The sequence below is a fragment of the Pristiophorus japonicus genome, chromosome 6 (assembly GCF_044704955.1).
Source record: "Pristiophorus japonicus isolate sPriJap1 chromosome 6, sPriJap1.hap1, whole genome shotgun sequence".
NCBI lineage: Eukaryota > Metazoa > Chordata > Chondrichthyes > Pristiophoridae > Pristiophorus > Pristiophorus japonicus.
The window spans coordinates 68,708,187-68,728,681 of record NC_091982.1 but is presented as its reverse complement, the minus strand read 5'-3'; the positions used below and the strand labels follow the sequence as shown (position 1 = coordinate 68,728,681).

The following is a 20,495-nucleotide window of genomic DNA, read 5'->3' as shown; positions in this document are numbered from 1 at the left end:
TATGACACCCAGGTCTCATTGCACCTCCCCTTTTCCTAATCTGTCACCATTCAGATAACAGTCCGTCTCTCTGTTTTTACCACCAAAGTGGATAACCTCACATGTATCCACATTATACTTCATCTGCCATGCATTTGCCCACTCACCTAACCTATCCAAGTCACTCTGCAGCCTCATAGCATCCTCCTCGCAGCTCACACTGCCAACCAACTTAGTGTCATCCGCAAATTTGGAGATACTACAATTAATCCCCTCGTCTAAATCATTAATGTACAATGTAAACAGCTGGGGCCCCAGCACAGAACCTTGCGGTACCCCACTAGTCACTGCCTGCCATTCTGAAAAGTACTCATTTACTTCTACTCTTTGCTTCCTGTCTGCCAACCAGTTCTCAATCCACGTCAGCACACTACCCCCAATCCCATGTGCTTTAACTTTGCACATTAATCTCTTGTGTGGGACCTTGTCGAAAGCCTTCTGAAAGTCCAAATACACCACGTCAACTGGTTCTCCCTTGTCCACTCTACTGGAAACATCCTCAAAAAATTCCAGAATATTTGTCAAGCATGATTTCCCTTTCACAAATCCATGCTGACTTGGACCTATCATGTCACTCTTTCCAAATGCGCTGCTATTTCATCCTTAATAATTGATTCCATCATTTTACCCACTACCGATGTCAGGCTGACCGGTCTATAATTCCCTGTTTTCTCTCTCCCTCCTTTTTTAAAAAGTGGGCTTACATTGGCTACCCTCCACTCCATAGGAACTGATCCAGAGTCTATGGAATGTTGGGATCTGGAATATTAGGTCCTTCATTGAAACACTTGTGAACTTTTTGACCTGGAAGCAAGTCATCCTTGATTCGAGGGACTGCCTATGATGATTAATCGTGACACATCATCACGCCATCACTTGCCTGAATTGTGAGTCTGTTGCAGGTTTGCACTTGTGCAGTAAGCCTCTATGACTTTAAGGATTTGTGCATCTTCTTCCAGGGTACTGTACTTTTCCGCAGGATAAACCATCTTTAAAAAAGGGGACGTCCGACTGCAGAAGAATCTCCCTGTTATCAGCCATTGGGAAAGTCGTCACTAGAGTCCATCTCAATCGTCTTCTTCCTGTGGCCGAGGACAGTGCGAATTCCATCCACTACGGGGTACAATGGGTATGATCTTTACGGCGCGACAACTATAAGAGAAATGCAGGGAACAGCACCAACCCTTATACATGGCCTTCTTTGACCTTACAAAGACCTTTGACACTGTTAACCGCGAGGGTCCATGGAGCGTCCTCCTCCGTTTCGGATGCCCTCAAAAAGTTTGTCTGTTCCACGACGACATGCAAGCTGTGATCCTGACCAACGGATCCATCACAGACCCTATCCACATCCGGACCGGGATCAAGCAGGGCTGAGTCATCGCCCCAACCCTCTTCTCGATCTTCCTCGCTGCAATGTTCCGCCTCACAGTCAACAAGCTCCCCGCTGGAGTGGAACCAAACTACAGAACCAGTGGGAACCTGTTCAACCTTCGCCGTCTCCAGGCCAGGTCCAAGACCGTCCCATCCTCTGTCGTCGAGCAACAGTAGGCGGACAATATTTGCATCTGCGCACTTTCAGAGTCTGAACTCCAGGTCATAGTCGCCGTATTTACTGAGGTGTACGAAAGCATGGGCCTTACACTTAACATCTGTAAGACAAAGTTCCTCCACCAGCCTGACCCAGCCACACAGCACGGCTCCTCAGTCATCAAGATCCACGGCACGGCCCTGGATAACGTGGACCATTTCCCATACCTCGGGAGCCTACTATCAGCAAGGGCAGACATCGACGACAAAGTACAACACTGCCTCCAGTGCACCAGCGCAGCCTTTGGCCGCCTGAGGAAGAGAGTGTTTGAAGACCAGTCCCTCAAATCTAGCACCAAGCTCATGGTCTACAGGGTTGTAGTGATACCTGCCCTCCTGTATGGATCAGAGATGTGGACCATATACAGTAGACAGCTCAAATCTCTGGAGAAATACCACCAACGATGTCTCCGCAAGATCCTGCAAATCCCCTGGGAGGACAAACGCACCAACGTTAGTGTTCTCGATCAGGCCAACATCCCCATCATTGAAGCACTGACCACACTCGATCAGCTCCATTGGGCGGGCCACATAGTTCGCATGCCTGACACAAGACTCCCAAAGCAAGCACTCTACTCGGAACTCCTACACGGCAAGCGAGCCCCAGGTGGGCAGAGGAAACGTTTCAAGGTCTCCCTGATAAAGTGCAACATCCCCACCGACACCTGGGAGTCCCTGGCCAAAGACCGTCCTAAGTAGGGGAAGTGCATCCAGGAGGACGCTGAGCACCTCGAGTCTCGTCGCCAAGAGTATGCAGAAATCAAGCGCAGGTAGCAGAAAGAGCGTGAGGCAAACCAAACTCCCCACCCACCCTTACCCTCAACCACTATCTGCCCCACCTGCGACTGAGACTGTAATTCCCGTATTGGACTGTTCAGCCGCCTGAGGACTCATTTTTTGGGTGGAAGCAAGTCTTCCTCGACCACGAGGGACTGCCTAGGCTGATGATACTTCCTTTCATGTTGATTCGGACTGCAATTTAAAATAGTGCAGTGCTGACTCTCGAAACCATACACTATTTCCCACATCACCTGTTGCCATTGTTGTCTCATTAATAGCACACATTTATATCAAAAACAACAGAATATACACCTAGTGGCAGCTACAGAACAGTCTTAAATGACCAGGAGCAGATTCTAGTCTGCAACGGGCGGCAGACCAAACCATAAGTGTAGCATTGAGAAATAGTTTTGGCTTGCAGCAATTACACTTTTTTAAGGCAGCTCTGTCCCCGGGAAGTGGCACCACACCTGGGAAAGGTGCATCGAGGGGAAACACACCCTTCATCATCACATAAGGCTGCTGCCATTATATTATCAGCATCACCTTCGCCATACGGTGAGCGATGTCACAGGTGCCCCACACGTACCGCTCAAAATCAGTGACTCATCCAGATTTATATAATATACCATAGATGACAAAATAAAAAGCGAGCAACATTTAACCAACGCAGGATAGTATAAGCTGTTAATCTTACAGAAATTAAACATTATATAACATGGGCGGGGGTGGCGGAGGACAGAGAGGGGGTGGGGAGGGGGCAGTGTGAGGGGGGAGGGGGGAGGGAAAGTGTGAAGGCGGGGGGGGTTGGGTGTGAAGGCGGGGGGGGGGAAAGAGAGCGGGCGGGGGGAGAGAACGGGGGAGAGCGCTGGGAGGGAGAGCGGGCGGGGGGAGAGAGCGGGGGAGAGCGTGGGGGAGGGAGAGCGGGCGGGGGGAGAGAACGGGGGAGAGCGCGGGGGAGGGAGAGCGGGCGGGGGGGGAGAGAGCGCAGGGGGAGAGCGCAGGGGAGGGAGAGCGGGCGGGGGGAGAGAGCAGGCGGGGAGAGCGCGGGGGGGGGCGGGGGAGAGCGTGGGGGGGGGAGCGCGGGTGGGGGGGGGAGCGCGGGTGGGGGGGGGGGGAGCGCGGGTGGGGGGGGGGGAGAGCGCCGGGGGGGGAGCGGGCGGGGGGAGAGAGCGGGCGGGGAGAGCGCAGGGAGGGGGGAGCGGGGGGGGGGGGGGGGAGAGCGCGGGTGGGGGGGTCGAAAGCGCGGGTGGGGGGGGAAGCGCGAGTGGGGGGGGGGGGAAAGCGCGGGTGGGGGGGAAAGCGCGGGTGGGGGGGGAAAGCGCGGGTGGGGGGGGAAAGCGCGGGTGGGGGGGGAAAGCGCGGGTGGGGGGGGAAAGCGCGGGTGGGGGAGGAGAGCGCGGGGGGGGGGGAGAGCGCGGGGGGGGGGGTGGGGAGTGTGAGGGGGGTGAGTGTGGGGGGGGCGAGTGTGAGGGGGGGCGAGTGTGAGGTGCGGCGAGTGTGAGGGGGGGCGAGTGTGAGGGGGGGCGATTGTGAGGGGGGGCGAGTGTGAGGGAGGGCGAGTGTGAGGGAGGGCGATTGTGAGGGGGGCGAGTGTGAGGGGGGGCGAGTGTGAGGGGGCGAGTGTGAGGGGGGGCGAGTGTGAGGGGGGCGAGTGTGAGGGGGGCGAGTTTGAGGGGGGCGAGTGTGAGGGGGGCGAGTGTGAGGGGGCGAGTGTGAGGGGGGCGAGTGTGAGGGGGGCGAGTGTGAGGGGGGCGAGTGTGAGGGGGGCGAGTGTGAGGGGGCGAGTGTTCAGGGGGCGAGTGTGAGGGGGGCGAGTGTGAGGGGGCGAGTGTGAGGGGGAGAGTTTGAGGGGGCGAGTGTGAGGGGGGCGAGTGTGAGGGGGGCGATTGTGAGAGGGCGAGTGTGAGGGGGGGGCGAGTGTGAGGGGGCCAGTGTGAGGGGGCCAGTGTGAGGGGGCCAGTGTGAGGGGGGCGAGTGTGAGGGGGGGCGAGTGTGAGAGGGGCGAGTGTGAGGGGGCGAGTGTGAGGGGGCGAGTGTGAGGGGGCGAGTGTGAGGGGGTGAGTGTGAGGGGGTGAGTGTGAGGAGGCGAGTGTGAGGGGGTGAGTGTGAGGGGGTGAGTGTAAGGGGGGCGAGTGTGAGGGGGGCGAGTGTGAGGGGGTGAGTGTGAGGGGGTGAGTGTGAGGAGGCGAGTGTGAGGAGGCGAGTGTGAGGAGGCGAGTGTGAGGGGGCGAGTGTGAGGGGGCGAGTGTGAGGGGGCGAGTGTGAGGGGGGCGAGTGTGGAGGGTGGGAAAGAGTGTGGGGGGGGGTCGCGTGGTGGGGTTACTGGGGTGGAGGAGGGGGGATCCCTCACCTCGATCTGAAGTGCCGAACAGCCCCGCAGGAACTCCCGGATATTGGAGCAGGTCTCCGCCTCGGTCCTGGGCTCGGTGCACACCTGGGGAACAGACAGACAGACGGTGAGACGATGCAGGCCCGGGGGGGGGAGGGGAGCGGGGCAGCCCAGGGGACAGGCCGGGGCCCGCTCACATTCCCCGCTCCGGGAAGACTCGCCGCTCAGGAAATGACACGACAGCCCCGGGATCCACTGCCCCAGCCCCAGGATTCCCACCCACCCCCAGCCGTGGGTCCACTGAACCGGCATCGGGATCTACTCCCCACGACCCCCCCCCGGGATCCACCCAGCCCCCGGGATCTACCTAAGCCCTGGTATCCGCCCCCACCCCGGCCCCCAGCCCCGGGACCACCCTCCCGCCCCTCCCCCCGAATCCCCCCCAGTTTGGGCCGGGTGTTGCCCCTCGGCCGATGGGTTGTGAATGTTGCCGATGCAGTAAATCAGCAACAAACGGCGGCAGGTGGGAGGGCGGGGGCTGCTGTTTATTCCTCTCCTCCTCTAATACAAAGCTCACTGCCTGCCTTGCCTCCACATGTCACAAGCTGCGTCACAAATATTGCATTTATACAGCGCCTGTAACGCAGTAAAACATCCCAGGGCGCTTCACGGGAGCGTATCAAACAAAATTTGGCACCTTGGTCAACACAAGAATTAGGAGCAGGAGTAGGCCATACAGCCCGTCGAGCCTGCTCCACCATTCAATAAGATCATGGCTGACCTTCGACCTCAACTCCACTTTCCCGCCCGATCCCCATATCCCTTGATTCCCTTAAAATACAAAATCTATCGATCTCAGCCTCGAATATACTCAAAGACTGAGCCTCCATAGCTCTCTGGGGCAGAGAATTCCAAAGATTCACCACCCTCTGAGTGAAGAAGTTTCTCCTCATCTCAGTCCTAAATGGCCGACCCCTTATCCTGAGACTGTGACCCCTGGTTCTAGACTCCCCAGCCCGGGGGAAACATCCTCCCTGCATCTACCCTGTCAAACCCTGTAAGAATTTTGTACGTTTCAATGAGATCACCTCTCATTCTTCTAAACTCCAAAGAATATCGGCTTAGTCTACTCAATCTCTCCTCATAGGACAATCCCTCTGTCCCAGGAATCAGTCTGGTGAACCTTCGTTGCACTCCCTCCAAGGCAAGTATATCGTCTGATAAGGAGGCCAAAACTGTGCACAATACTCCAGGTGTGGTCTCACCAAAGCCCTGTCCAAGAGTTTATATTATACTTCAATCCCCTTGTAAACATACCATTTGTTTTCCTAACTGTTTGCTGTACCTGTGTGTTAACTTTCTGTGATTTGTGTACAAGGACACCCAGGTTGCTGATTGTAGCAGTGGGGGAGGCTACAGAGATAGAGATGGGCGAGGTTCTGGGGACACGAGACACACTGAGAAATAATTTTGTTTGTGAGGGCAGAAGCTAAGAGAAGCAAGGTCAATATTCAGTCCCCTCCTGTGTAATCAGGTCCCAAATCCAGGCCGGCACTCCAGTGCAGTACTGTCGGAGGGGCAGTGCTGAGGGAGTGCTGCACTGTCGGAGGGGCAGTGCTGAGGGAGCGCCGCACTGTCGGAAGGGTGCGTAGGGGCAGTGCTGAGGGAGTGCTGCACTGTCGGGGGGGGGGGGGGCGGTACTGAGGGAGCGCCGCACTGTCGGAGGGGCAGTGCTGAGGGAGCGCCGCACTGTCGGGGGGGGGGGGGGCGGTACTGAGGGAGCGCTGCACTGTCGGAGGGGCAGTGCTGAGGGAGCGCCGCACTGTCGGAGGGGCAGTGCTGAGGGAGCGCCGCACTGTCGGAGGGGCAGTGCTGAGGGAGCGCCGCACTGTCGGAGGGGCAGTGCTGAGGGAGCGCCGCACTGTCGGAGGGGCAGTGCTGAGGGAGCGCCGCACTGTCGGAGGGGCGGTGCTGAGGGAGTGCCGCACTGTCGGAGGGGCGGCACTGAGGGAGCACTGCACTGTCGGAGGGGCGGTACTGAGGGAGCGCCGCACTGGCGGAGGGGCGGCACTGAGGGAGTGCCGTACTGTCGGAGGTGCCGTCTTTCAGAAGAGACGTTAAACTGAGGCCCCGTCTGCTCTCTAAGGTGCACATAAAAGATCCCATGGCATTATTTCGAAGAAGAGCACGGGAGTTATCCCCAGGGCCCTGGGGCCAATATTTATCTCTCAATCAACATCACTAAAACAAATTATCTGGTCATCATCACATTGTGGGAGCTTGCTGTGCGCAAATTGGCTGATGCATTTCCCACATTACAACCGTGACTACACTCCACAAAGTATGTCATTGACTGTACAGCACTTTTGGACGTCCGGTGGTTGTGAAAGGCGCTATATAAATGCAAGTCTTTCTTTCTCAAATCTTCAAAGAGTTGCCTCAGCCAAGTGGCCATTCCGCCTGCGTGAGCTTTGATGGGCCAGTCCTATCTGACAATGGCAAGTATCACAGCTGAGCCCAACCCTGCCCTCACCCGACATTCCCACATGTGCACAGGAGTGGGAATCCTGACCAACTGTTCCCTTCCCTAACCCAACAGTCCTCAGGCCAACTATAGCCCACCCCGCATTCCTACCCACACCCTGGCTGACTCGGCACGGACTGGGGAGACGGGACTACGGGGTCCCGCTGTGGCCTGAATAAACTCACTGAGCTACCAGAGGAACTGTCCCCCTAATTTCCCCAATCCCATGTGAGACAGCGTTTAGTACAGTCTCTGCACCTCACACGCAATACTTTCCCATTCCAAGGTTCCCATAACTACATTTGTAAGACTGTGTTTTGTGAAGATTTTGCAGTTTTGATTTTCAAGCGACTTGTTTAGAAGGTACAAGCCATTGCTTTTCCTCGAATTTACAACACAGAAACAGGCCATTCGGCCAGCCTCTTTGTGCTGGTATTTATGCTCCGCACAAGCTGCCTCCCACCTCTCCTCTGCTTTTCAATTCTATCCCTCTGGAAATGAACCAGTGCTTGGTTTGCTCATTATGGCCTCAGTAACTTCTGTCGCTTCTTTTAGTGATGTGTGTCTCTGTACCCCCAGATCCCTCTGCTCCTCTCCCCCATTTAGATATTTTCCCCCAAGGAGTGGTGACCTTATTCTTTCTACCAAAGTGCACCAGCTCACACTTGGCAATATTGAAATTAATTTCCCAATTAAAGGCCATTTTGCAAGTTTATTAATACCTTCCTGTATTTTGTCACATGATTAATCCATAATACCCAAACTATTATAGTTAGGTTTCCTGTTGGCTATGTTTTCAACACACGATAAAATGGGAAACATAGTTTCGATGCAGTAGCTTTCTAATTTTCAACTATTTTTTTACTATCATGTCGGAACAAAACATTAATTGAATTGATTTAAAGATGCAGCACATTTCAGTTTGGGCCTGAGTACAATTATTTGAAGATGTCAAGCCTGCTGTGTTAGCAAATTGAATTTATACTTTGTTTAGTTTTTTTGAATCCACTTCAAATTAACTTAATCAATATTTTCACGAGAAAAGAGAAGGCTGAGGTGTGTAAAACTATTCAAGGGTTTGATAGAGAAGGCACAGCAAAGAGGTGGCCATTTGTGGGGGAGACCAGAACTAGGGGCCATCAACACAAGACAATCACTAATAAATCCAATGGGGAATTCAGAAGAAACCTCTTTACCCAGAGAGTGGTGAGAATGTGGAACTCGCTGCCACAGGGAGTGGTGAGGGGAATAGCATCGATGCATTTAAAGGGAGGCTAACTAAGTACACAAGGGAGAAAGGAATAGAAGGATATGCAGATAGGGTGAGAGGAAGAAAGACTTGCATTTATAGAGCGCCTTTCACGACCACTGGACATAAAGCACTTTACAGCCAAGGAAGTACTTTTGAAGTGTCATCACTATGTTGAAATTACACAATTTACGCACAGCAAGCTCCCACAAACAGCAATTTAATAATCATCAGATAATCAGTTTTTTCAATGTTGCTGGTTGAGGGATAAATATTGGCCCCAGGACACCAGGGAGAACTCCCCTGCTCGTCTTTGAAATAGCACCATGGAATCATTTACATCCCCGAGAGGGCAGACAGGGCCTCGGTTTAACGTCTCATCCAAAGGAAGTAGGTTGGTTTTGAACATGAACACCGACATGGACCTGTTGTGCCGAATGGCCTGTTTCTGAGCTGTACATTCTATGTATATGGTTTGCAATTAAGTTGCGCTTACTGGGCGCTGGATATTGCTGGATTCTGCACCCAGCCAGTGAACACCAGGAGCTGCTAATGACCAGTTTACAATACAAACTAACACTCGCCTTTTAAAAAATTATTCACTTCAAAACAAACCAATGAACAAACACGAGGAGGCCATTCAGCCCCTCGAGTCTGTTCCCCCATTCAATCAGACCATGGCTGATCTGTACCTCAACTCACATTTGCTCCTTACTCCCTGATACCATGAACCAACAAATATCGACACAACCAAAAAATTAAAGGCAAATAATCAAAGTTTTGGAAAAAAATTCAAAGTTCTTCGAGCCGCCACATTGGTTCCCCAACCACTGGGAGTCATCCCACCAACAGCGAGATCCCCGAACAGCGGGATCCCCGAACAGCGAGAACCCACAAACACCGAGATCCCGCAACACCGAGATCCCCAAAGAGCGAGATCCCCAAAGAGCGAGATCCCCAAAGAGCGAGATCCCACAAACAGCGAGATCCCACAAATAGCGAGATCCCACAAACAGCAAGATCCCACAAACAGCAATGCGATAATGACCAGATAATCTGTTTCAGTGATATTGGACGAGGAATAAATATTGGCCCCAAGACACCAGGGCGAACTCCGCTGCTCTTCTTCAAAATAGTACCGTGGAATTTTTTACGTCCACCTGAAATCAGACGGGAACTCACCATTAACCTCTCATCCGAAAGACAACATCTCTTACAATGCGGCGCTCCCTCAGTACTGCCCCTCCGATAGTGCGGCACTCCCTCAGTACTACCCCTCCGACAGTGCGGCACTCCCTCAGTATTGCCGCTCCGACAGTGCGGCACTCCCTCAGTAATGCCCCTCCAACAGTGCGGCGCTCCTTCAGTACTGCACCACCAACAGTGCTCTAGTCCCTCAGTACTGACCCGCCGACAGTGCAGCTTTCCCTCGGTACTGCCCCTCCGACAGCGCAGTGCTCCCTCAGTACTGCCCCTCCGACAGTGCGGCGCTCCCTCAATTCTGTCCCTCCGACAGTGAGGCACTGCCCCTCTGATAGTGCGGCGCTCCCTCAGTACTGCCCCTCCGACAGTGCGGCGTTCCCTCAGTACTGCACCTCCAACAGTGCAGCACTCCCTCAGTATTGTCCCTCCGACAGTGCGGCGCTGCCTCAGTACTGCCCTTCCAACACTGCGGCACTCCCTCAGTAGTGCCCCTCCGACAGTGCGGCACTCGCTCAGCACTGCACTGGGAGCATCAGCTTGGATTTATGTGCTCAAGTCTCTGGTGTGATAACAGAGCCAAACGATAACCCACAACCTCCTGACTTAGAGGTGAGAGTGCTGCCCACTGAGCCACGGCTGACACCTTTGGAGGGGGAACTTGTGCTCCTGGCCTTAATCAATGCCAAAGAATGAGCCAGTCCCCATGGAAGCAGCGTTCCATCACTGCTCTGTACAAGCCTCCCACCAGCCTGAACAAAACGAACACAGCTCGCACACCTGCGCCCGGTCACTGACCTATGACCCCCGCTGGACAATACGCATCAATTGACACTGGGCCGAGGAGGCTATGGGCTCGGTTGTGAAAGCGCCAGTATCAAAAAATCTGCGAGCATTCCCCTGTATTTGGCTTGGTTTATTCAAGTATTGGTTTGTGAGTCCAGGTGCAGCGAGGGCTCTGTACCAATATTAGGTGTTGCCTCAGTCCATTGCGCAGTGCCTTGATGGACCAATGTGTAGCAGTACTGGAGCAGTCCTGGATGAGGTGCAGAGAGTGCCGGTGTGCAATGCTGGGTCTGAGGGAAGGCATACCTGTAGAGAATTCCTGACTGAGCGACAAAGATGGGCGAATAACAAGAGTTTGATTGTGTGTGAGCATTGAGCAGACTGAGGGACAATATCACGAGATGATTGCCTGGGGGAATGGCATGGAGCATAGAAACGTAGAAACATAGAAAATAGGTGCAGGAGCAGGCCATTCGGCCCTTCGAGCCTGCACCACCATTCAATATGATCATGGCTGATCATGTAACTTTAGTACCCCATTCCTGCTTTCGCTCCATACCCCTTGATCCCTTTAGCCCTGAGGGACACATTTAACTCCCTTTTGAATATATCCAACGGAATCGATTCAACAACTTTCTGTGGTACAGAATTCCACAGGTTCACAATTCTCTGAGTGAAGAGGTTTCTCCTCATCTCAGTCCTAAATGGCTTACCCCTTATCCTTAGACTGTGACCCTTGGTTCTGGACTTCCCCAACATTGGGAACATTCTTCCTGCATCTAACCTGTCCAGTCCCGTCAGAATTTTATATGTTTCTATGAGATCCCCTCTCATTCTTCTAAATTCCAGTGAATATAAGCCTAGTCAATCCAGTCTTTCTTCATATGTCAGTCCTGCCATCCCGGGAATCAGTCTGGTGAACCTTCGCTGCACTTTCTTAATAGTAAGAATGTCCTTCCTCAGATTAGGAGACCAAAACTGAACACAATATTCCAGGTGAGGCCTCACCAAGGCCCTGTACAACTGCAGTAAGACCTCCCTGCTCCTCTACTCAAATCCTCTCGCTATGAAGGCCAACATGCTATTTGCCTTCTTCACCGCCTGCTGTACCTGCATGCCAACTTTCAATGACTGATGTACCATGACACCCAGGTCTCTTTGCACCTCCCCTTTTCCTAATCTGTCACCATTCAGATAATAGTCTGTCTCTCTGTTTTTACCACCAAAGTGGATAACGTCACCTTTACCCATATTATACTGCATCTGTCATGCATTTGCCCATTCACCTAACCTGTCCAAGTCACCCTGCAGTCTCTTAGCATCCTCCTCACAGCTCACACTGCCACCCAGCTTAGTGTCATCTGCAAACTTGGAGATATTACATTCAATTCCTTTGTCTAAATCATTCATATATATCGTAAATAGCTGGGGTACCAGCACTGAAACCTGCGGCACCCCACTGGTCACTGCCTGCAATTCTGAAAAGGACCCGTTTATTCCCACTCTTTGCTTTCTGTCTGCCAACCATCTTTCTATCCATATCAATACATTACCCCCAATACCATGTGCCTTAATTTTGCACACTAAACTCTTGCGTGGGACATTGTCAAAAGCTTTTTGAAAGTCCAAATGCACCATATCTACTGGTTCTCCCTTATCCACTCTACTAGTTACATCCTTAAAAAACTCTAGAAAATTTGTCAAGCATGATTTCCCTTTCATAAATCCATGCTGACTTGGACCGATCCTGTCACTGCTTTCCAAATGCGCTGCTATTACATCTTTAATAATTGACTCCGGCATTTTCCCCACTACTAATGTCAGGCTAACCAGTCCATAATTCCCTGTTTTCTCTCTCCCTCCCTTTTTAAAAAGTGGTGTTACATTAGCTGCCCTCCAGTCCATAGGAACTGATCCAGTCTCGATAGACTGTTGGAAAATGATCACCAATGCATCCACTATTTCTAGGGCCACTTCCTTGAGTACTCTGGGATGCAGACTATCAGGCTCCGGGGATTTATCGGCCTTCAATCCCATCAATTTCCCGAACACAATTTCCCGCCTAATAAGGATATCCTTCAGCTCCTCCTTCTCACTAGACCCTCGGTCCCCTAGTACTTCCAGAAGGTTATTTGTGTCTTCCTTCGTGAAGTCAGAACCAAAGTATTTGTTCAATTGGCCTGCCATTTCTTTGTTGCCCATTATAAATTCACCTGAATCTGACTGCAAGGGACCTACGTTTGTCTTCACTAATCTTTTTCTTTTCGCATATCTATAGAAGCTTTTGCAGTCAGTTTTTATGTTCCCAGCAAGCTTCTTCTCGTACTCTATTTTCCCCCTCTTAATTAAACCCTTTGTCCTCCTCTGTTGAATTCTAAATTTCTCCCAGTCCTCAGGTTTGTTGCTTTTTCTGGCCAATTTATATGCCTCTTCCTTGGATTTAACACTATCCTTAATTTCCCTTGTTAGCCACGGTTGAGCCACCTCCCCCATTTTATTTTTACTCCAGACAGGGATGTACAATTGCTGAAGTTCATCCATGTGATCTTTAAACGTTTGCCATTGCCTATCCACCATCAACCCTTTAAGTATCATTTGCCAGTCTATTCTAGCCAATTCATATCTCAAACCATCGAAGTTACCTTTCCTTAAGTTCAGGACCCTAGTTTCTGAATTAACTGTGTCACTCTTCACCTTAATAAAGAATTCTACCATGTTATGGTCACTCTTCCCCAAGGGGCCTCGCACAACAAGATTGCTAATTAGTCCTTTCTCATCACACATCACCCTGTCTAGGATGGCCAGCACCCTAGTTGGTTCCTCGACATATTGGTCTAGAAAACCATCCCTAATACACTCCAGGAATTCCTCCTCCACCGCATTGCTACCAATTTGGTTAGCCCAATCAATATGTAGATTAAAGTCACCCATGATAACTGCTGTACCTTTATTGCACGCATCCCTAATTTCTTGTTTGATACTGTCCCCAACCTTACTACTACTAGAAATATGATAACAACCAGATAATCTGTTTTAGTGATGTTAGTTGAGGGCTAAATATTGAGCCTACTATCAGCAAGGGCAGGCATTGACGACAAACCTCCAGTGCAGCAGTGCAGCAGCGCAGCCTTCGGTCACCTGAGGAAGCGAGTATTCGAAGACCAGGACCTCAAATCCGGCACCAAGCTTATGGTCTACAGGGCTGTCGTGATACCTGCTCTTCTGTATGGCTCAGAGACGTGGACCATATACAGCAGACACCTCAAAATGCTGGAGAAGTATCACCAGCACTGCCTCCGCAAGATCCTGCAAATCCCCTGGGAGGACAGACGTACCGACGTCAGTGTTCTCACTCAGGCCAACATCCCCAGCATCGAAGCACTGACCACACTCGACCAGCTCCGTTGGGTGGGCCACATTGTCTGCATACCTGAAGCAAGCGCTCTACTCGGAACTCCTACATGGCAAGCGAGCCCCAGGTGGGCAGAGGAAACGTTTCAAGGACACCCTCAAAGCCTCCCTGATAAAATGTGACATCGCCACCGACACCTGGGAGTCCCTGGCTAAAGACCGCCCTAAATGGAGGAAGAGCATCCGGGAGGGCGCTGAGCACCTCGAGTCTCGTCGCCGAGAGCATGCAGATAACAAGCGCAGGCAGTGGAAGGAGCGTGCGGCAAACCAGACTCCCTGCCCACCCTTTCCTTCAATGACTGTCTGCCCCACCTGTGACAAAGTCTGTAATTCGCGTATTGGGCTGTTCAGCCACCTGAGAACTCACTTTTAGAGTGGAAGCAAGTCTTCCTCGATGTTGAGGGACTGCCTATGATGATGATGATTGGCCAGGACACCGGGGAGAACTCCCCCGCTCTTCTTCAAAATAGTGCTATGCGATTTTTTACAACCACTTGAGAGAGCCGACGGGGCCTCGATTTAACGTCGCATCTAAAAGACAACCACTCCGACAGTGCAACACTCCCTCAATCATCATCATAGACAGTCCCTCGGAATCGAGGGAGACTTGCTTCCACTCCTGAAGTGAGTTTTTTGGTGACTGAACAGTCCAATATCAGAGTCCCTGTCACAGGTGGGACAGATAGTCGTTGAGGATAAGAGTGGGTGGGACTGGTTTGCCGCACGCTCTTTCCGCTGCCTGCGCTTGTTTTCTGCATGCTCTCGGCGACGAGACTCGAGGTACTCAGCGCCCTCCCGGATGCTCTTCCTCCACTTCAGGTGGTCTGTGGCCAAGGATTCCCAGGTGTCAGTGGGGATGTTGCACTTTATCAGGGAGGCTTTAAGGGTGACCTTGCAACGTTTCCTCTGCCCACTTTTGGCTCGTTTGCCGTGAAGGAGTTCCGAGTAGAGCGCTTGCTTTGGGAATCTCGTGTCTGGCATGCGAACTATGTGGCCTACCCAGCGGAGCTGATCGAGTGTGGTCAATGCTTCGATGCTGGGGATGTTGACCTGGTCAAGGACGCTAAATTTGGTGCGTCTGTGATCCCAGGGGATTTGCAGGATCTTGCGGAGACATCGTTGGTGGTATTTCTCCTGTGACTTGAGGTGTCTACTGTATATGGTCCACATCTCTGAGCCATACAGGAGGGCGGGTATTACTACAGCCCTGTAGACCATGAGCTTGGTGGCAGTTTTGAGGGTCTGGTCTTCAAATACTCTTTTTCTCAGGCGACCAAAGGCTGCACTGGCGCACTGGAGGCGGTGTTGGATCTCCTCGTCAATATTAATAGGAGAATCTCTTGTTAATAGGAGGCTCCCGAGATAAGGGAAGTGGTCCATGTTGTCGAGGGCCACGCCGTGGATCTTGATGACTGGGGGACAGTGCGGTGCGGTGAGGACAGGCTGGTGAAGGACTGTTTAGCGTAAGCCTGATACAGTCAGCGCCTCACATCTAACCTGCCATGCCTTAATGACCCCGAGACACAGAATGCTCACAGCGCTTGGTCTGCCCTCCAGGCCTCCATAACAAGTACCTGCAAAGAGACGCTCGGTCACGCGAGCAGGAAACACCAGGATTGGTTTGATGAGAATGATCAGGAGATCCAAGAGCTAATAGATCGCAAACGCAAGGCATTTCTGAGCCTTAAGCAACAACCTAACTCCGGAGCAGCAAAACAGCAGTATAGAAGCCTCAAGGTTGAGGTCCAACAAAAAACCTGGGACCGAAAGAACTCCCTCAGTACTGCCCTCCGACAGTGCAGCACTCCTTCAGTACTGCCCTCCGACAGTGCAGCACTCCCTCAGTACTGCCCTCCGACAGCGCAGCACTCTCTCAGTACTGCCCCTCAGACAGTGCAGCGCTCCCTCAATACTGCCCCGCCAACATTGCAGCGTTCCCTCAGTACTGCCCCTCCGACGGTGCAGCGCGCCCTCAGTACTGCCCCTCCGACAGTGCGGCATTCCCTCAGTACTGCCACTCCGACAGTGCGGCGTTCCCTCAGTACTGCCACTCTGAAGTGGATGCACTGTTGGAGGGGCAGTACTGAGGGAGTGCTGCACTATCAAGACGTGCCGTGTGCCCTCTCATGTGGATGTAAAAGATCCCATGGCACTATTTCAAAGAAGAGCTGGGGTGTTCTCCCCAGTGTCCTGGGGCCAATATTTATCCCTCAACCAAGATCACTGAAACAGATTATCTGGTCATTATTACATTGCTGATTGTGGGATCTCGCTGTGTATGAACTGCCTGCAGCACTTCCTGCATTACCACACTTCAAAAGTACTTCACGGCTGTAGAGTGCTTCGAGGTTGTGAAAGGTGCTATAGAAATGCCAGGTTTTTTACTCAGGGCTTTTTGTGGCACTGAATCCTATTGCAGAAAGAGTTGCTCTTGTGCTCAATTGCCTCTGTTCTCACTGCACCAGACCAATGCCGTGTGAGCCCCACTTCCATTCTTACAGAAAAGAGTCTCCCCCAAATCACGAACAACTGCACTTTCCTTATCGGCTTGCCCCTCGACGCTCTGCCACCCTGGTCACTCCTTATTCTGGCCGCCACATTTCCTCTCTCGAGCCCAAGGGGTGCAGACGCGCGTGCGTGGAGCACGAGTGATTTAGCAAACTAGCAGCAGGTCTTGTTGGACCATGATAGGGCCACACTCCCCTCTCCCAAAATCACCAACTGTTCCAGAATTATTATTCGGGAACAAACACAGGTTCTCTTCACTACCAACCGTCTCCTCAATCCCCTCTCCCCGCCCTGTCTACCCTCACCTCCACCAAGAACGAGGAGCTCATGGACTTCTTCGTCATTATGATTGAGACGCTGTGTAAGACTGCCTCTGTCGCTTCCATTCGCCACTGAGCCAAACCTCCCTTCAGGCCACCCCTTCCATCTCCCCTCTCCAAGCTTATCTTGTCCATAACACCCACCTCCAACTGCCTCACAATAGTCTCACGAAACTGCTGACCACCCAACTTCCCTTCCTGCAGATATTTTAAATAGTTCCCTCTCCCTTTCACAACAGCCGTCACCATTTCCATCCTGAGAAACCCCCACACGACCCCTCTCACCTCGTAAACCACATCTTCAACCTCTCTTTCCTTTCCAAAGTCCTTGAGAATGTTGTCACCTCCCAAAATCAGGCCCACTTTTGCCAAGCTCTTTAATCAAGTTTCCGTCTCTGCACTGAAATGGCCCTTTCCAAAGTCAGAAAGGACATCTTGTGCGATTGCAGTAAACGATCCCTCCTCACCCTCAACCACTCTGCAGTCGTTGACCCAGTTTATCACACCATCCTTGTCCAATGCATTTCTCCACTGTCCCACTCAGTAGGGCTGTCCCATTGTCCACCTCGCTAAGGGAGTTAAGGGTAATGGTGAGCGGGCGGGGAAGTGGAATTGAGGCCAAGATCAGATTAGCCATGATCTTACTGAGTGGTGGAGCAGGCTGACTCCTGCTCCTATTTCTTACGTTCCAACACTGCCTCTGTGATGTCAGACTGCCCAGCATCCCTACCTTGGATGAGCTGCAGTTTCCTCCAGTTTAAAATTGGGAAGACCAAAGTCTTCGACCCCCCGCCACAAATCACATCCCCTTTCCTGGCCCCCGTCTCTGGCTGAACCAGACCTTCCACAATCTCCGTCTCCTATACAGCCCTGAGCGGAGCTTCCAACCTCATCTTCTCCTCGAGACCGTCTCCTTCCACCTCTGCAACAATCGCCCACCTTTCTCTCATTTATTCCAACGCTCTCCTGGCCGGACCCCTGTCCATCGCAAACTTCAGCTCATCAAAAACTCTGCTGCCCGTGGCCGATCCCACACCCAGACCCCTCACACACCACCGCTCTGCTCGCTGACCTACACTGGTCCCCCAACACCTCAAATTTAAAATTCTCAGCTTTGTGTTTAAATCCCTTCATCGCCTCGCCCCTCCCTGTCTCTGTAACCCCCTCCCCGCCTACACCCCTCCCTATCTCTGTAACCGCCCCTCCAGCCCCGACATTCCTCCCTATCTCTGTAACCCCCTCCCCCCTACACCCCTCCCAATCTCTGTAACCCCCCCTCCAGCCCCTACATCCCTCCCTATCTCTGTAACCCCCTCCAGATCTCTGTAACCCCCTCCAGCCCCTACACCCCTCCCTATCTCTGTAACCCCCTCCAGCCCCAACACCCCTCCCTATTTCTGTAACCTCCTCCCCCCCCCCACCCCTCCCGATCTCTGTAACCTCCTCCAGCCCCTACACCCCTCCCTATCTCTGTAATCCCCTACAGCCCCTACACCCCTCCCTATCTCTGTAACCTCCTCCAGCACTACACCCCTCCCTATCTCTGTAACCTCCTCCAGCCCCTACACCCCTCCCTAATCTCTGTAACCCTCTCTAGCCCTTACACCCCTCCCTATCTCTGTAACCCCCTCCAGCCCCTACACCCCTCCCTATTCCTGTAACCTCCTCCCTCCCACATCCCTCCCTATCTCTGTAACCTCCTTCAGCCCTACACCCCTCCCCATCTCTGTAACCCCCTCCAGCCCCTACACCCCTCCCTATCTCTCTAACCCCCTACAGCCCCTACACCCCTCCTTAACTCTGTAACCTCCTCCAGCCCCTACACCCCTCCCTATCTCTGTAACCTCCTCCAGCCCTACAACCTCCCCCTAAGCTCTCCATTCCTCACCTCCAGCCTGCAGCGCATCTCTGTTCCCCTCATTCCACTATTGCCAGCTGTGCCTTCACCCGCCTCAACCTGATGCACGGGAATCCTGTCCCGAAACCCCGAAGCATCGCCTCCTCCCTCTCTTTCTTTCAGACCCTCCTCAAACCCACCACTTTAGCCAAGTATTTGGTGGTGCCCCTTTGGCTCAGTGTCCATTGGTGCTTTTTATGACTCATCTTGTGAAGTGCCTTGGAATGTTTACATTAAAGGTACTATATGCATGTAAGTTATTGTTGCAGTAAAGGTCAGAGGCTGGCTATTCTGCAGCGAGTGTCGAGTGTCTCACCTCCTGACTCCCCAAAGCATTTCCACCATCTACAAGGCACAAGTCAGGAGTGTGATGGAATACGCTCCACTTGCCTGGATGAGTGCAGCTCCAACAACACTCAAGGACAAAGCAGCCCGCTTGATCGGCACCCCATCCACCACCTTCAACATTCACTCCCTCCACCACCGACGCACCGTGGCTGCAGTGTGCACCATCTACAAGATGCACTGCAGCAACTCGCCAAGGCTTCTTCAGTAGCACTTCCCAAACCTGCAACCTCTACCACCTAGAAGGACAAGGGCAGCAGGTGCATGGGAACACCACCACCTCCACGTCCCCTCCAAGTCACACCCATCTTGACTTGAAATATATCGGCCGTTCCTTCATCGTCGCTGGGTCACAATCCTGGAACTCCCTCCCTCATGGCATAGACTTGCATTTCTACAGTACCATTCACAAATTCAGCACGTCCCAAAGCGCTTTACAGCCAATGAAGTATTTTTTGAAGTGTAGTCATTGTTGTAATGTAGGAAACGTGGGAGCACCTTCACCACACAGATGGCAGCGGTTCAAGAAAGCGGCTCACCACCACCTTCTCAAGGGGCAATTAGGGATGGGCAATAAATGCTGGTCTTACCAGCGACGCCCACATCCCAGGAACGAATAAATAAAAAGGCCCTTTATAAATGCAAGTTGTTGGTGAATAATGTTGAAACTTGTGTACACCCTGGCAAAAGTTTGCTTTCCCCAAGGGAGATCAGCCAGGTAACGCTTCCTATTATTGCTCTCTGCAGATTCTCTTCAAAAGCAAATGCCTCAGCATTTGAATATACATAAAATATTAATAGAGGAAATATAACTTCCTCATTATATCAGTTACCATTAATAACCAAGTTTGTGTTACCAAATCCTACTTGCTCCCATCGAGCGAGCCACGGGAATTATATTAACCTCTTCTGTAATAATGGACGATTGTATTTGTATTTAAAGTTATTGATAACTGCATTCCCTCTCTCTGGTGGATGGGAGTTATTCACTGTGGCCAAGCCTTTGCTGGTTTCTGACAGGACTAGATACGAGTCCTGGTCACTGACATGTCACAAGTGATGCCTGAACCACGAATATTCCTTTCACCTCACTTAATGCAGTAAAGCAACGTGTATTTTAAACAGCACCTTCAACGTCGATAAAGCATGTTTTTTCTAAATTGGACTGGGTTTTTTGTCTAATGTTTCGCCGCTCCCAGGAGATCACATGTTTTGGGGCGGGGTGGAGTGTATATGTTGGGATACACCAAGTATCACGATGATATGCGACAGAAGAGGAGAGGGGGAGGGGAAGAAGAGAGGGTGGGGAGGGGAAGAAGAGGGGGGGAGAGGAAGAGGAGAGGGGGGAGGGAAGAGGAGAGGGGGGAGAGGAGAGGGGGGAGGGGAGGGGAAGAGGAGAGGGGGGAGGGGGAGGGGGTAGAGGAGAGGGGGGAGGGAGAGGAGAGGGGGAGGGGAAGAGGAGAGGGGGTAGGGAAGAGGAGAGGGGGGAGGGGAAGAGGAGAGGGGGAGGGGAA

At 52.4% G+C, this 20,495-nt stretch overlaps 1 protein-coding gene across 4 annotated transcripts in view; it reads right to left on the bottom strand.

The window, feature by feature from the left end:
* arhgef6 (Rac/Cdc42 guanine nucleotide exchange factor (GEF) 6) overlaps positions 1–20,495 on the bottom strand; it is a 192,426-nt gene that overhangs the window by 171,030 nt on the left and 901 nt on the right. For all 4 annotated transcript variants that reach the window (XM_070882903.1, XM_070882905.1, XM_070882904.1 and 1 more), the window contains exon 2: positions 4,763–4,846. In XM_070882903.1, coding sequence (XP_070739004.1) covers positions 4,763–4,846 — 84 coding nt within the window. The remainder of the gene's footprint in view (positions 1–4,762; positions 4,847–20,495) is intronic.